Genomic DNA, 16,791 nt, shown 5'->3' with positions numbered 1-16,791 from the left:
AGCACACAAAATTATTAACAAGTTAAGGCGCTTTTTAACTTGGCATCCTAAACAGGCCTAGTGTGCAACATCCGTCGCTGTGACGATGGCAGAACAGGGAGCTTCCAGTCTCCGCCGCAGCAAATTCTAAGTCCCAATTCCGGCCCGAAAGATTCGTTCCAAATAAGACTTTGACGCGATAATACTTTTGATGGTTATCAACTGATCGGACACTCACATCAAACACGGCGTGCGAAAATACTTCGCGCGCCGTCTCACACCGCGCGCCTATAATCGCGACGCGTCGAATTTTTGGAAGAGCCGCGAGTAAAAGCCATTGTACGAATCACAGAATTCGTGAGCATTTTCGGCAACACTCTAGATTTCAAGAACAGGAATCATACTGTGTATATATTGTAAATAGCAGCCAAAATGAAAATTGTAAAATCCAGTCAGTAACTGTACATAAATTCTAGTTTTAAGAATACACTTGTTGTTTGTATATAATTTACACAAAATCTTCTATACTTTATTTCTCTACTGAAATTCTCTCTCATCCTGGCACTCCGACCGACGTTCCCGTAAAACTGTGAGAGTCAGCCGCGAACAGACGTGTAATCGTTTTAATGTATTTATGACGTCTTTTAGTAAAATCTTACAGACATCTTTTATAAAACGTCTTTTAGGCATGCGTGCTGTCTGGGTATTCTGTAGGCACATTTAATCTCGCACCTTGCCGTGTTATAATTTGCACGGAGCACTATTGGGTATTCTCCAATCTCGTCGCGCACAGTGTCATTGGCGTTGTCATCCAGGCGCATCGCGTCGCGGATGTTTCCGTAAAATCTCACATTTCAAAAATTCATTTATGACCTGCAATACGACCCTTCGAGAATCGTAATTTCTGCATCTTCTTTGCCAAAATAAAATATATTTTTCGAAGTGTTTACATTCGGTATCGTATGATAAGTCTCCAAATTGTTAGACCGAGCTCGTAGTCATCGTCGATCAAATCTGTATACATGGTGTACAGCGCAATAAAGATCGCAGCAAAATTCAAAGTAGGCGATTTGGTACACGTGAGCAAGTATAATACAATTTTCGAAAAAAGCTACACACTAAATTGGACCACCGAGGTATTTAAGATCGTTAAAGTGCACCGTACTAATCCCGTAACCTATCTGCTCAAGGACTATCGCGGAAAATCCGTCGCTGGAGCGTTCGACGAGCACGAGTTGCATCGCGCAGCCGTCCATTCTCATCGCGTACATGTTTGCTCTGAGTCTGAAAAATTCCGTCATTATCGCGCCGTTATTCTCGTCCTTCAACTCGTCCTAAAACGGGTACTTTTTTATTCACGAGAGGCATCCTGTACGCGTTGTCCGTCGCTCGTGTCGAACCTAGCTATATCGCTTTCATCGTCTCGTAAATATTGTCGCACTCGATGCGGTATGTGAGACTGTCTGTGTTGGTGTACATAGTCTTGCATTTACGCGATACAGTGACATGTACTAGTAAAATTCGTACAAGCAGATTTTTGATCTAGTATACACATACTCACGTAAATCGGCTTGTTGAACTTAACCTCGAGTTTATGCAGTTCAACGGCGATTAAATTATCCGCAAAGATAGTTTCAACGCTGCGGCTGTGGAAATTTGGTTTAGCGATCATTGCCTCCGCGCCGTATCGTCCCATTTCATTATCAATTTTACATCTACGCGATTTCGAACATTTTCCATTGTTTTATCAAATACTGCGTTGTACTAATATACAAATTTTTTTCGAAATCGTTTTTCGCGCACGTTCTACACTGTATTAAGTTCGCGGAGCCAGACGGATTGAGCGAATTATAATACGCGATGTATCTGTGCGATACGAAGACCGTGGCGCGTACATTACTCCAGATTGCGATAGTGAATGACGTACCGCTTCTTATAGCGTCACAAGAAGTTTATCCTGCCTCATGCCGAGTGGCTTATCGCGAGTTGAACAGAAAGGTCAGTGTGTCAGTGCAGATGATGCGAATACTTAAGATCAACTTCGACGATATAATCTGTAGGCGAATCCAGAGCAATCGCACTTGCGTCAAAGTTCGAAATGTCTTCCACCCATCCAAATTCGGCATAGGGCAGCGGTTGACACATCGCCCATCCGCACAAATTGTTCACGTCATAATACATCATATATGACGATTTCGACGGGTTGTATTAGGTGTACAAAAAAGTTCTGAGCTTTAGATTTCATACAATCGAAATAACAATTTAAATTTTATACATCTTCCCGTCCTTTTGCGGTTTTAAAGCGTTGACATTTGGCCTTCTAAAATGCCATACGGTTTGATGCACATAACCTCAAAAATCAGTAGTGTTCACGATGGTAATAACAAGCAATAATAAAAGAGCATATTCGATTTTCCATTCACTTCGCGTTTTATCTAAAGAAAAATGCTGCTGAAGTCACTGCAATGATTTGTGCTGCATATGGAGAGAACGCTGTAAGTCATACTACATGTAAAAGATGGTATCAAAAATTTCGCCAAGGAGATTTCAGTTTTGAAGATGAACCGCGTGCTGGACGCCCTCAAAAGATTGAAACGGACGAATTGCAAGCACTACTGGATATAAACTCTGCGCAAACTAAAAAAGAGCTTGCAGAACAGCTTGGCGTTACGCAGCAAATCATTTCCGTACGTTTACATACGATGGGAAAGGTTCAGAAGGAAGGCATGGATTCCGCATGAATTGTCCGAAGACAACAAAAATTGTCGGCGTGACACTGCACTCACTTTGCTTTCAAAGTTCCGGAAAAAGATTTTCTGCACAAAATCATTACAGACGATGAAAAGTGGATTCTTTATGATAACCCTAAACGTAGAAAATCATGGGTTGACCCTGGTCAACCTTCGACATCGACGCCAAAGCCCAATATCCACGCCAAGAAGGTTTTGCTCTGTATCTGGTGGGATTGGAAAGGTGTGTTGTATTACGAATTGTTACAACCGGGTGAAACAATTACGGCAGACCGCTACCAACAACAATTGACCAATTTGAGCATTAGAAAAAAAGAGGCCATTTACTGGCCAAGGACGTCGTAAAGTGATATTGCTTCATGACAATGCTCGACCATGTTGCGAAAGCGACTCAGGACCATATCTTTGCGTTAGGCTGGGAATTTCTCCCGCACGCGGCGTATAGCCCAGACATGGCACTTTCCGATTACTATCTATTCCGATCGCTGCAGCATCATTTGACTGATACACATTTCGTGAGATTTGAAGAGATACGAAAATGTATTGATGACTTTATTGCTTCGAAGCCGGTGAGCTTCTATCATCAAGGAATTCGCAAGCTACCCGAAAGATGGCAAAAGGTCGTTGATGCAAACAGGGAATATTTCGCTGATTAATATTTTTTTGTTTGTTTTTGAATAAAGATTGAATTTTACAAAAAAAAGCTCAGAACTTTTTTGTACACCTAATACAAACGCATGTACTTGCGTATTTTCCTGCGTATCTGCCGAAACATTGACTGAGGCCACCACGTATACCGCGCTCGATAAACATAATCATATCGATGTCGGTGAGCAACTCAAATTTTATGCGCGTATGTTTCAGCATGGCGTAAATCTGACAAAGTGTAACGCGGGATCGAGACTATAACTTTGGATACAACTTTCGCGGAAATTTTTGAAAATGTCGGTCAATAACAAGATATCAGTCTTTAAATACAGATCACTGTACTTATGTAGGGTTTCAATGGAGAATCGCTGCCAGACATTCGCGGCATGCGTGTAATCATTTTCCCACACCATGTTACTGGTTAATGAGTTATAAAATGATTCGCGTGGTGGTAGGCGCGTGTGCAACTTGTCCACGCAATTCACCTATTCGTAGGTAAAGACACTTTTACGCATCAATAAGTCAAAATCCTCGTTTGATAATGTGGAAAATTCAGAACGCAAAATTTTTCCCTCGTTAGAAAAGATGCCAATATATGGCTGGTACATAAAATTTGTACGAATCGATGAACCGTAATCGTATGCAATTTCGCAAATCTGATTTTTCGGCAGTATCATTAACGTTTAGTAAACGAAATGTATTTTTTCTTTGTTATTGCCAAAACCCCGATCCTGCCTTCGTACATCGTAGCTATCTCCGTGATAACAAAGTGCGCGTCATAACTGGATAAATTGTGAAAGATTATGGGAATGCAATATGAATCTTTATAATTTAAATCGCAATTCGAATGCGCGGGACCACGGTAATGACCGATAAGATGGCAATGATCGCGTACCCGCGTGTCGACCAACGCAAATGATTTTTGGTAAATATGACAACGCGTCGCATTGTGATATGCCTCGCATTGTTCTTTTGACAACGTTTCTATGGGGAAGTTCGCGGAAAACAAAATTTTTACTCGATGCGCCAAGTCTTCGAGTAGTCGCACGAACCACACAACGCAGTCCTCGCCGCGACGACACGCGTCGTCGTACGAACATACGCAGTATCCGACACTAAATACTTCGTGCTACTGATGCGTCTTCCTCCTTCATAGAACGTACTCCAGATCCGCGTAGACGATAAATGAAAGTTGTTCCTTATTGCACTGATTCTTGAACTTGGACAACTTGTCGTCGTCGCTTGGCAGTCGGATGACGCAGTCGTTCATCTGTTCGCAGTCCATCGTGTGCGATTGCAATTTTTCAATATGAATTAAAATAATGTAGATATCTATAAAAGGAAAACATGATTCTTTTTAATATTTAGTAAAAAATTATAAAATATTTTACAATTCGTTAAAATGTGTATATGTATCGATCACAAACGTATTTCCTGTGTTCTTTTCTATTCAGTTGTGAGTTTACGAGGCAGGACAAGTTTTTGATGCGAAATATCCAAAGTTGTCATCGCGCAGATTCTGTACGTACAACAGATTGCATGTTTCTCCATTTTCTTGTCAGATTTATCGGGAGAATTTCCTTTCCCCCAATATCGTAGACGTTGATGGAGATGTCGTTAAGATGTTCCAACTTTTTAATTTGGTTCAATGTCATTGGAAATGTAATATCTTGGAGATTCAAAACTGTCGTGGGTACAATAATGTGGGTACAACGATTTCCGGTCGTATTCCGGTCTGTATTTCTTTCGGCCAGATGCAAGACCGCAACCATCGACCACGCGAAACACCTATTGTTCGTTGATTGCACGTTAGTGTACTTAGTGCACTTAGTGCACGTTAGTCACCGTTCGCTTCATTTTAATTTCTCGCGGTAACTGAATGTAACATCCTGTGTAGAGGATTATATTTACTTATTTATATTAATTATTAAATTTAGTATATGCAACAACCACCGGCTATCGCGTTCCTGATGTTCCTTCAGAGATGCTAGAATAAGTCCTCGATAACTCGCAATTCGTACCATTCAAGTAAATAGATGAACGAAACAGTTTATAGTTTCTCGTATTGACACTTTTGTTTGCATGTTTGTCATCCGCAACAAATTCACTGTTAAACACTGTATTCACTATGATATTGTCATATTTTTGCATGACACTGTGCACATGTTCGAGCATAATGTTTCTCGAATCTTCAATAAATTGACGAAGTTTAATATGCTTAGAGATTATTATTGCATCAGTCAAAATACTTTCAATAACAGTTTTCAAACGCCGTATCAATTTCACGTCAAACGAGAGCTTTATTGTCTCCACTAATGCTCGCGTACTCGTCACCGATGTGTAGGAAACGTCTCTCAATTGAATTGTTGCACTTGCGAATCGCGCGATCCTCACTACAGATTGTCTATTTCCAACGGTGAGCCGAGAACGCTTAACATGACTGAGTTTTTCAAATTCCTCGATACACTCGTCGCATCGTTGTAATCACGCGAAACATTCTATTAAAGTAGTGACCTGGCTATACTGCTCCAGCAATTCGCATTTCACTCGCTCGAGGTGTTCCATTTTTTTCTCACATTCGATCGATTCATTAGATTTTCAAGCAATTATTGTGATCCCGCGCCCCTAATTTACTATATATATCTGCAATTCTTTGTCCCTTTAGCTAAATCGAAGCATTTCGTATCACAATTTATAGCAGCTGGAGTATCAGCGCTTCTTTTAACACGTACATCGATTTCTAGAGAGAGCCATCTTATCATAGCTCTTTTTAGAAAAAAAATTGAATTGTCAACAATCAATTGTCAACAGTCAATTATCTTTGATTTAAACACGTCATCGCGTTCCTTGAGCGAATGCGAACATGTCGCTACATGTTTGGTCGCAATAATGAAATTTCTATAAAGATAGGAAGAGGGAGAGGGAGAGGGAGAGAGTGTCATATCAAAGATTAAAGATCTGCCATATCAAAATTTACACGGTGTCGTCAGTCCTCCATCGCACGCAATATACTCCGCTCTTTCATCATTTGTACGAACGATGCACATGCAATGTACGCCCAAGGAAGCAGCGCACCGTACATTGCGCGAAACGAAAAAGGAATGTAACGTGTAAATTACGACATTTTTTTTCACCATTATGCAATATTCTGTACTTAATTTCCGTTACACAGCATTTTGGTGGAGCGTCACGCGGTGTAACATCTACTGAGCGACACACTTTGATGGCTACGGGTTACAAGTTTCTAAGAATTGGAATCAACGTTGGTCCACCAAACAACGTGGAGATCGCTCTAGGAAATCATCGAGGACTGATACTGTCACTCAAAACATGAAAGAGACTCTATGAGCAGCAATGGAATATCTGTAAATTGCTACAAAATAATTACAAAGACAATTTTTAATAAGTGTTAATGATCCGAGTTTGTATGATGAACGACGTTACTTATACGTCTTGAATCTTTAACATACGCATGACGATGGTCAAATCGACACTACGCCGTATGTTTGATCTCGGCGAATGTATTGCTGTAACCTTCACTCTAGTCAGACTCGTCGGTACGATCGATGTCAAGTATACGCAATTCTCCAACATCGCGTCTATTGTAACAAATCCCGAAGAAATACCGAACTAATATGCGATAGCGATATCTTCGATAGGCATCAACTCATCGATTGCAAACTTAGCTTTAGTTTATGAAAAAAGGATGATGCAAAAAAATAGTTTCACGCTTAAATCAAGATGTATTCAAATTGTTTAAAAATAAACATATATATAATATACAAAATATGTTTTTATTCCTTTGTCCCACCATAAAAGATTAATTATTAAAGTTCGTAATAAGAGCCGTAATGAAAGAGAGAGATAGAAGAGGTATACGTGTACAATAGGGAGAGCACAATGAAAAGAGAAGATGATAAAATGTTTTATGAGAATATGACGGACGCGGCAGGGGGCGGACGCGGCGGCGGCGACGGCGGGCCCGGGCCCCGTCGTGACGTTATGTCCTCCGAGTCGCAATTTGTTTATCTTCGCAATTTGTTTATAACTTCTATTATCTTCGCAATTTGTTTATAGCAGCCTAGTTGTCGGCGCTGAATGCTTCTATTATCCTATCTACCCCCCCATCCCGAGCGGCACATTTCAAAGACCATCCAGCGTTCCTTCTCCTCTCTCCCCCGTGCCCACGAATTCTCTCCGCACACTCGCATTCCCCTCAGAGCTCCATGGTTAGAATCGGTATAATATATCTACTGTTATCCTTTATGTTATTTTGTCTTTTTTTATTATTTGCTTCAGAAGAATAACTATTATTTTCGAAGGAATAACTTATATATATACATATATATATATATATATATATATATATATATATATATATATATACATATATACATATATATGTATATATATATATATATATATTAAAAACGCTTATATGTTTAAATTATTTTATATTTTGACTGTATATGACATAGAGGCAATTTCTTAAGTAAATATTACTTTTTTTTATTGTTTTATTATCGATATTTTTTATTGTCTTGATATGAAGTTAATTAATTTTACTAACACACACAACAATTATTAACTATGGGACTCTAAAAACTTCATCTATTTATTAATTTGGGAATATTTTACATTTCGAGAGAATTAAGTGAATGATAATTCATTTTCAAAATTCATTTTACAATTCGAGTTTACAATGTTTAGCGATCCTATATAACATTTCCCAGCATCACAAGATCTGATAGTCTTTGTGAACAAATGATAATCAAAGGAGCTTGTGAATAGTTCGCCCAATTCATTCGAAATGACGATTGACATAGCGATATGTTATGTTCGTTCATATTTCACTTTTTTTCCGCTGAAGATGGCTCAAAATGAACCGAAACATATGGAGCGTAAGATATTCAAATATATGAAGAAAGAACGTAATTATTATCACGCTATATTCTCAATGCCGTTTACATATTTTCCGTTACGCATTTTCCGTTAATAAATAATCATTAATTTTACAACTGTCTTTTCTTATATTTTAAAATTTTTAAATATCAAATCTTTCATAAAGCATAAAAATTATCATACTACAGATAATTAAAATTGTATATAATGATTACATAACGTGATATAATTATATAAAAATATGGTAAATATATAAATATGTACGTAATAGAATATGATATTATTAAGGTAATGATTGGAAAATATTATACACATATTAATTATATTAATTGATCTTTTTTCAATTTTATTTATCTTAATAATTTTATAAATTCTTAAAAAAATGATTACTGAATTTATTGTTATATGTTATAATATAGTCATTATGTTATTATTAATTTAGAGATACGAGGTGTCAAATGTTTCGAGATTTCAGGACAACCAGATATCAATAACAAAAACGATTTGATTATAAGCGTTTCAATCTGTTTCCCAGTATTAATCTCACACTCGATTTATCTATCCATTTCCGATACTTTACGCGCCCGTGAAATCCTGACAGCTGGACATCAGATTTATCGAACAGCTCGTAAAAACACATCAAAGCAAGGATTCACAAGTGCATCCCAGCAATTCTGATAAAATGTAGCTTTCTGAATTGCGAAATCAGCCTTATCGTAAAGTTTTATTCATTTTCTTTTTTCAGGTAGAATCAAATTTGGATATGTTAAATTTATTGTTAACTGTTTGGATTGCAAATTTTATCGATCAATGAATAATATTTACTACATGCATATTTCAACACTATTTTTTCGATAAGATAGAACAATTATTTTTGTTTCAATCTTGCATTTATATGTATGTCTAATATTTTAATTTATTTGAACAATATAAGAAAAATATAAGAAAAGTGTATGATGATATGACATATGACTATACTTTTATAATAAAATTATTAATACATATTTTCTGAAAATCTATAATAAAAACAAAACATTTTTAAATTAAAGTTTCGTTTAATTATTTTACAATTATATTTTATCATTTTGTTTAAATTTCAATGTCAGATTTATCAATTATAATGTATGTAATGTAATTATCTGGATGGAAATCTATCTGGAAATAACTATAAAAATAAAAGTTATGTTCAATTATTTGATGTTTAATTATTTTGAATTTATGCTTCATGATTTAAATATCTAGATGCGATATATTATATTTGCAAGTAATTATTTTTATTGAATATAATTCTTCTTTATGTTGATTTTGCTTATGTATCATTTTTATAAATTTAGACATACTTTTCCATAAAATATACACATTAATATATATTTATAGACTAAACTTTATATCATGAATAAAATATTTTTTAATTTAATTTAATTTTTTATCATTTCGTAATTTAATATACCCAGAGCTGTCAACTAGTGACATTCTTTACAACTCTACAAGATATCTGAGTAGTGATATGAGTAAATATATAAGTAGTGATATGTTCCTTGCATGCAAGTAGAGCGAATTAAACTGACAATAAGTCGAAAAGTCCTTTGTGAAGTTTATCTTATTAGTATATAAGATTATTATTTAATAAAACTATCTTTTTCGTAAAATAAGCGGCATCTCGTCATCAATCTTTTACACAAAAACAGAATAGGATGAATAAAAAAATCGACATCAAAATCTTTTAATCTTTCATCTTGATGAATCTAGAGAAAGAGAGAAACAAATGTATGGGCATAAATCTTTTTTTCTATTTTTTCTTTATTAGTTAAAGTTTATCTAACGAGAAGGATGTATTTGTAATAATGGTGTATTTGTACAAATTGAAATATTCTTAATGATGCAATTTTTAAGTGTAACGCTGTGTATAAATGTTGTAAAGTTGAAATTATTATACTATATGTAATAAATAATTATGGTTTCTATTTGTTTATTATGCAAAACAAATAAATTGAAAACAGATATATCATCAGGTTCCTCATAGTCCCTAGTCTCCATGAGTTTCTATATCATGATTTTTTTCTATATTTATTAAGAAAATTTTAATTCGATATTCCGTTCAGTATTATACATCGATGATATCAACTATTAGTATAATTATTGTTAATTCAAATAACAAATAACAAATTATTGTTAATTCATTTGTTATCAAAAGCAAAATCTCAGAATTAATTTCGTATACTGATATCCGATGAATTGATTCCGCGCATTCTCGAATTATGGGCCTCGATCCATACAAATCGATCCCATTTTCAGCTATAACATAATTATTGCTTGAATAAATTACTTGACGCTCTGCCTACACACAAGTATTGTATCAATAATTATACCCTTTAAATTTCTTGAAAAGTGAATACTCTCTCGAAACTTGAAAAATAAAGTGATTATCAAATTACTCAAATTGGAGTGACTTTTTATTCATAAGGAATAGATTATTTCACTCTATGTTATAAAATGGAAATATTTTCAAAGTAATAAAAAGGTTTTATATTGGAGTTATGGTTGATGTAATTTTTCTTATCTCGATATTTTTTAATAGAAAAATAAAAAAAGATTAACAAATAAGTTGAACAAATTAAAGATGGGGAAAATAAGAAATAAATTAATCACATAATATTTTAAATGTTTTGCACTTTATTCAACCCTTATCAGCATCAATGAATCAAGAAAATGAGAAAAAATAATAAATCATAAAAAATGGAAAAAAGTCATAATCAAGTTGCAGTAAAATCAAGTTGAAGTTTTGACGATAAAAAAAAAGAAATGAAGATAACATAATATATGAAAGAAATGAACAGACAATATTCTTAAACAGTAATGTAATTGAATAACATAAAAGTATGTTATGGTAAAAGTTAAGAGGCTGTGTCAAAACTAGATAAATAATAATAAATAAGTTAAATCTTCGTACAAATCTAACAATCCATTTCAGTCAAATGAAAAGTTCATGGATTAAATGATTGTTTACTTTTTTTATTCTTTTACATATTTTTTATTTTAACCATCAGGTTACTTTTCTCTTTATTTAATCTAATACTTTATGGAAATATTTCTATTGTTATAGTGCAAAAATATCACAATTATAATGGCATTTAACTAAATGTATTAAATTATTGTAAATGTATATAATAGATATACATTTGTTTTAATATAGGGATTGTGTGGCGCAACTTTTTTATCTCATTATTTTTTCTTGTAAAAAATGAAAACATTTATATCATACAAGCCTTTTTTAATTCACAAATTTAAAATAACAATCTTATTATTAATTAATTTTAAAAGCAATATGAATAATACTTATCATTGTTTTATCTTTCGTGAAATGATAATTTTATAATATAATATATTTCACAAAGAAAGAAAGAGGAGGGAGAGAAAAGAAGAGGAAGAGGAAGGAAAGAGAGAGAGAGAGAGAGAAAGAGAGAGAAAGAGAGAGAGAGAGAGAGAGAGAGAGAGAGAGAGAGAGAGAGAGAGAGAGAGAGAGAGAGAAAGATAGAAAGAGAGAAAGCGGGGGATCTATAACCGAAAATTTTAAAAGTCCGAAACAGCAAGTCAGTAATAAATGTTCAATGGTTATTTTTCATTTGTATTATTTTTACATTTCGAATTTTAGAAATAGATAGTTCATTTTTTTTCGATATAATATTGATAATATAGTATTAATAGTAGATATAGTATTGCGAATAATAATAAAAATGTGTATATTATGTAACATTATATTTACGTTCCTCGATTTTTGGAACTTATGATTTCGAATTCTCATAGGTAAGAAAAATATAAAGTAGATAATAAAAATTTTGGAGACAATATGTGACTATTAAGCAAATAGAATGTTTTAGTTAGTAATGTTTTAGTTAGTAAAGAGTTGCATAAAAATCGTTGAAGTATTTATATACAATGATCATTATTTATTCGAATAAATATACTAGCAATCTAAAGAGTCAATATTGAAACGGAGTGTAATTTGTAATCTCAAGGAGAGGTAATTTACATCGGTTGTACAATTATTTCAATATTCAGCAGCAAAATTATTATTCAATATTTGCAACTATGTAATACAGTTACATATTTGTAACAATTTTAGATGAAATATTTAACAATTCAAATCTAAATTGTTAATAATCAATTATTTAGATAAATAAATATTTAATATTTTAAATGAAAATAAACTGAAATTTATAAATAATTATAAATAATTATAATTATAAATAATTTGTAATATCAAATTATTTAAAAAACTTTTAAATTCATTTAATTTTTATAAAATAAATTTGAAACGAGTGAGTTTTCTTCCCGTTCGGAAGTTATACTTACGTGCGCGGATTAGACTCGCTGGATTTTGACGGGTTCGATCGTAATAATTATTAAAATATTGTTAATTTAAATAAATAAATGTATTTAATACAAAATAAAGTTATTAACAAATTATTAACAATTAAACAATTTCACAAAGGTTGTTTGATATTAACATATAAGGCTGAATTTAAGACAGTTCGTGTCAACGTAGAGATACGAAGGTAGTCTGAAAAGTTTTGAGCCTTAACATGAAGATGACATTAACTCGTCAAAACCATTCTAGTATTACAATAGTATATGCTTTGAAAGATTTTTGTGAAAATTTCAGTCATTTTGGATGCTCAGTTGTTGTTTGACAGTCGTTTTGTATCAATCGATGTCAGTGTTTTTGTAAAAATGGAAAAAATTGAATATCGTGTCGTGATTAAATTCTTACATTTGAAAGGCAATACGCCTGCACAAATTAAAATCGAGTTGGACGCTGTTTACGGGGACTTTGCCCCATCATTTGCCACCGTAAAAAGATGGGCAGCTGAATTTAAACGTGGTCGTACCAACTTGGCTGATGATGAGCGTTCGGGATGGCCAAAAACTGCGATCACCGCTGATAATCGAAAATGTTCACCAAATGGTACTGGATGACCATCGAATCAAGGTTAGAAAGATAACAGAGGCATATCGAAAGAACGCGTTTGTCATATTGACTGAAGAATTGGATATGCGCAAGCTATATGCGCTCCGCGCGTTGGGTGCCGCGCTTGCTCACTTTGGACCAAAAACGAATTCGAATGAACATTTCCAAAGCCCTGTTGGAGCGGTTCAAGCAAAACGAGTCAGATTTTTTGCGTCGATTCATAACTGTAGATGAAATTTGGATCCACCACTACACTCCAGAGACAAAAGAACAGTCAAAACAGTGGAACTGAGAAGATAATGGCGACTGTTTTTTAGGATAGTCACGGAATTGTGTGTATCGACTATCTTGAAAAAGGTAAAACAATAACGGGAGCGTATTACTTGATAAGCTGAAGGCAGAAATTGCAAAAAAACGGCCGCATTTGAAGAAGAAGAAAGTGCTGTTCCATCAAGTCAATGCACCTGCTCACACTTCGGCGATCGCCATGGTCAAAATTCACGAACTGCACTTCGAATTGGTTAACCACCCACCGTATTCATCAGATCTGACCTCCAGCGACTTTTTCCTGTTTCCTAAGCTTAAAGTTTCGCTTGGAGGACAGAGATTTTCATCGAACGAGGAGGTCATCGCATACGTAAACGTCTATTTTGCAGAGCAAGACGCCAACTACTATTTGGAGGGGTTAAAGAGGTTAGAGTAGATGGGAAAAGTGTAAAACAATTTAAAAGGAGATTATGTTGAAAAATAAAACTATATTTGACCGTAAAAGTAAGTAGTACTTGTTTCTATGTTAGGCTCAAAACTTTTCAGACTATTCTCGTATATCATGTACAGTAGAATCGGGCGTGCGTCAGTCGATAGGGTCGCCAGAGCGCGATAACTATCGGAACGCGGAAAGACAATTAGGGCGTGTTTTTGGCAATCGTCGCGGGTCGCCGTGTACGCGATTGCCTAGTAACGAAAGCTAATAGTCATGGTGGTGTTGAACCTGTCGCTTTAATTCGAATCGGCTGCTTCCTTATGGCTGCTTAGATATGTGTATTTATGTGTGTGTGTGCGTGCGCGCGCGCGCGCGCGCGCGCGCGTGTGTGTGTGTGTGTGTGTGTGTGTGTGTGAGACATCGGAATCGTCAGCATAAAAATGATCGGTCGGGACGGGAAATCAATGGATATTCTGTGCGCTTTTTTGGGGGGTTTTTTTGGGGGAAGGGAACAATCAGCCGGGAACTCCCGGTGAAGATGAATCACCCTCACCTCAACGATTCGTTCTCGCTTAGAATTAGCGGCTTGTGCACGTTTCACCTAGTGATCCGGGAGTGAGCGATCGGCCGAGAATTCCCGGTGGAGACGGATTCTCATCTCAACGGTTCTCACCTCAACGATGCTTTCCTCGGCCTTCGGATACGATAATTTGAATGCAACCGGATGCCGACAACTTGGCGGAACATGGCACATCCCAACTCGTGAATATTTTTCTCGGTCGCGGAAAGCGGAGGTATCGGTCGGAAAGATTTAGCTTTTGCCGGAAATTTCCAGGCGGCGGCGGATTTCCCTCATCTCGGTTTTCTTTGCTACGTCTCTTATGTCAGGTGCCGGATCAGCTCGTGAGAGCGAGCGTGCTATCCGAAGGATATCTAATTTCTTTGAGTGGAGGACGATTTTTTATACCTGATTTTCGACCTGATATTCGGGCGGATTCGGAACAGTTTGGATCAGATCATGAGCGATAATTAAGCCGTCGCCATCGCTCTGATGAAATTTGTTTTTTCTGTTTCCGGTGCGATTCGATTATTTTCGGTCGCTGGTTTCTTATTAGATCTCTTGGAAGATTTCGAAGAATTTCGAGTGCTGTTCCGAGAAGAATGCCGCTCTTGCATCGATGGTGTTCGGCCGGCCTCGGAGACGAGATCTGCTCTCATCTCCAGGCTCGGCGGCGTTCGGCCGAATTCGGCGTGGTGCGAAACATAGACATAGTATACCTAGACCGAATGTTGAGGAGTAGAGGTTGATATCTACGTAGAAAAAGATAAACTCTGTTTTGTGCTTCGCTTTCTCTCTCGTTCGCATATGCGTGTAAACACTTACATCTATAAGTCAGTGATGCTAATTTCAAGACAAGAGTCAGGGAGTGGGGATGCCGCACACAACGAGAAAACATGTCCGTGAGAGTTCGGAAGTTCGGCCGGCGTTGGGTAATAGACGAGGCTAGTCCTGACTCTTTCGTTCTTTTCGCTTATTCTCACAACTAGCCTGCTCGTTCGGCGATTCTGACTTCTAATCATCAAAATGATCGCGTTTTACGATATAGGCTACGTTCGCTTTAGCGCTTACAGCTGTAAGCATTATATCAGTAATATTGACATACAATGTTCGTTATATTAAAAAAAAATGGAAATTATATCTATTATTAGAAAGAGTGATATCTTAAAAAATAATAGATGATAGAAGATAGAAAAATTAGAAAAATAAAAAATTTTATTATATTTTTTTGTATTTTTGTATTTTTTATATCTTTTAATTTTTTTTTACTATGTTTTTTACACATTTATTTTTGTAACAGTACAATATGTTCATATTGAAACAAGATAAAGTCTTGTGCAGATGCAATGTTCTTTACAGATATTGTATATTATTTATTTAAATTTAACTTAATGCTTTAATCTATTTGATGAAACACAAGCAATTATCCTTTTTGTATATTATTGTTACAAATTAGACGAAGATGGACCAACAATATCGTCTGCAGCATGTAGCTGAAAATTTTTCTTTTACTTTTGCTTTACCAAAGAAGTAACGTATAATTTATCTATCAACGTAAGAGATAAATGCTTTTCATCGAGCTTCATGTTTAAAGCAGTTTCATTTCGTGTTTTTAATGCTGACTTCAATATACAAATGGCATTTAGTCACGGTAGTAATCGACGATAATCTGTTTCGTTTTTGTTGGGAAAATCATTTAGCCATAACAGTTTTAATTATTAGCCTTTAATACTTATTGTTAATTACACATAAAGAATATAAAAAGAACACTTCTTCTTTACTCGAAATATCGCTAACGAATGAAAGTTGAGTATTGATGGTTCGCTTCTACACGCATCCTCCCACTCCTACCAACTTATATCATTCGTACCTATACTAGTTACATTTATTACCAATCTATACATTCCTCTCTACGAACGATATAATTTAAGTATTTTTAGCTTCTATATCTAATAATCTTAGTGTATTTAGTGATCATAATAATTTTTCTCTAGTTATTGCTTTAGTAAGAAAATTTGCAATCATATGTTTAGTATCTATATAACGAATACATTTTTCCGTTTTCGATTTCATCACGTATAAAATGAAATCTTAAGTTTACATGCCTTGTCTTACTTGATGATCGATTATTATACATCCATTCAATCGCAGCTTTGTTATCACAATATAAAATTGTAGTTTTACAACAAAACATTTCTAGATTCAATTCGTTTAATATGTTTACTACCTAATTAACATCTCTTTTACGATCTCGGAGCATGCAAAAAGTTCTACGCATGTT

The 16,791-nt window shown here is 35.1% G+C and overlaps 1 protein-coding gene across 10 annotated transcripts in view; it reads left to right on the top strand.

Moving 5' to 3' along the window:
* LOC105423461 (extracellular serine/threonine protein CG31145) overlaps window positions 1-16,791 on the top strand; it is a 450,620-nt gene that overhangs the window by 330,287 nt on the left and 103,542 nt on the right. Inside the window, exon 7 of one of the 10 annotated variants that reach the window (XM_089080654.1) lies at window positions 6,550-7,660. The exons of the other annotated variants lie outside the window; for them this stretch is intronic. Within the exon in view, the coding sequence (XP_088936780.1) occupies window positions 6,550-6,577 (28 nt within the window). The 3' untranslated portion in view covers window positions 6,578-7,660. Of the gene's footprint in view, window positions 1-6,549; window positions 7,661-16,791 lie in introns of those variants that run through there. 10 annotated transcript variants of the gene reach the window in all.

This window comes from Pogonomyrmex barbatus, unplaced genomic scaffold (assembly GCF_055798465.1).
Source record: "Pogonomyrmex barbatus isolate J1 unplaced genomic scaffold, ASM5579846v1 scaffold4, whole genome shotgun sequence".
Lineage (NCBI taxonomy): Eukaryota > Metazoa > Arthropoda > Insecta > Hymenoptera > Formicidae > Pogonomyrmex > Pogonomyrmex barbatus.
This window is presented reverse-complemented; position numbering and strand designations above follow the sequence as displayed.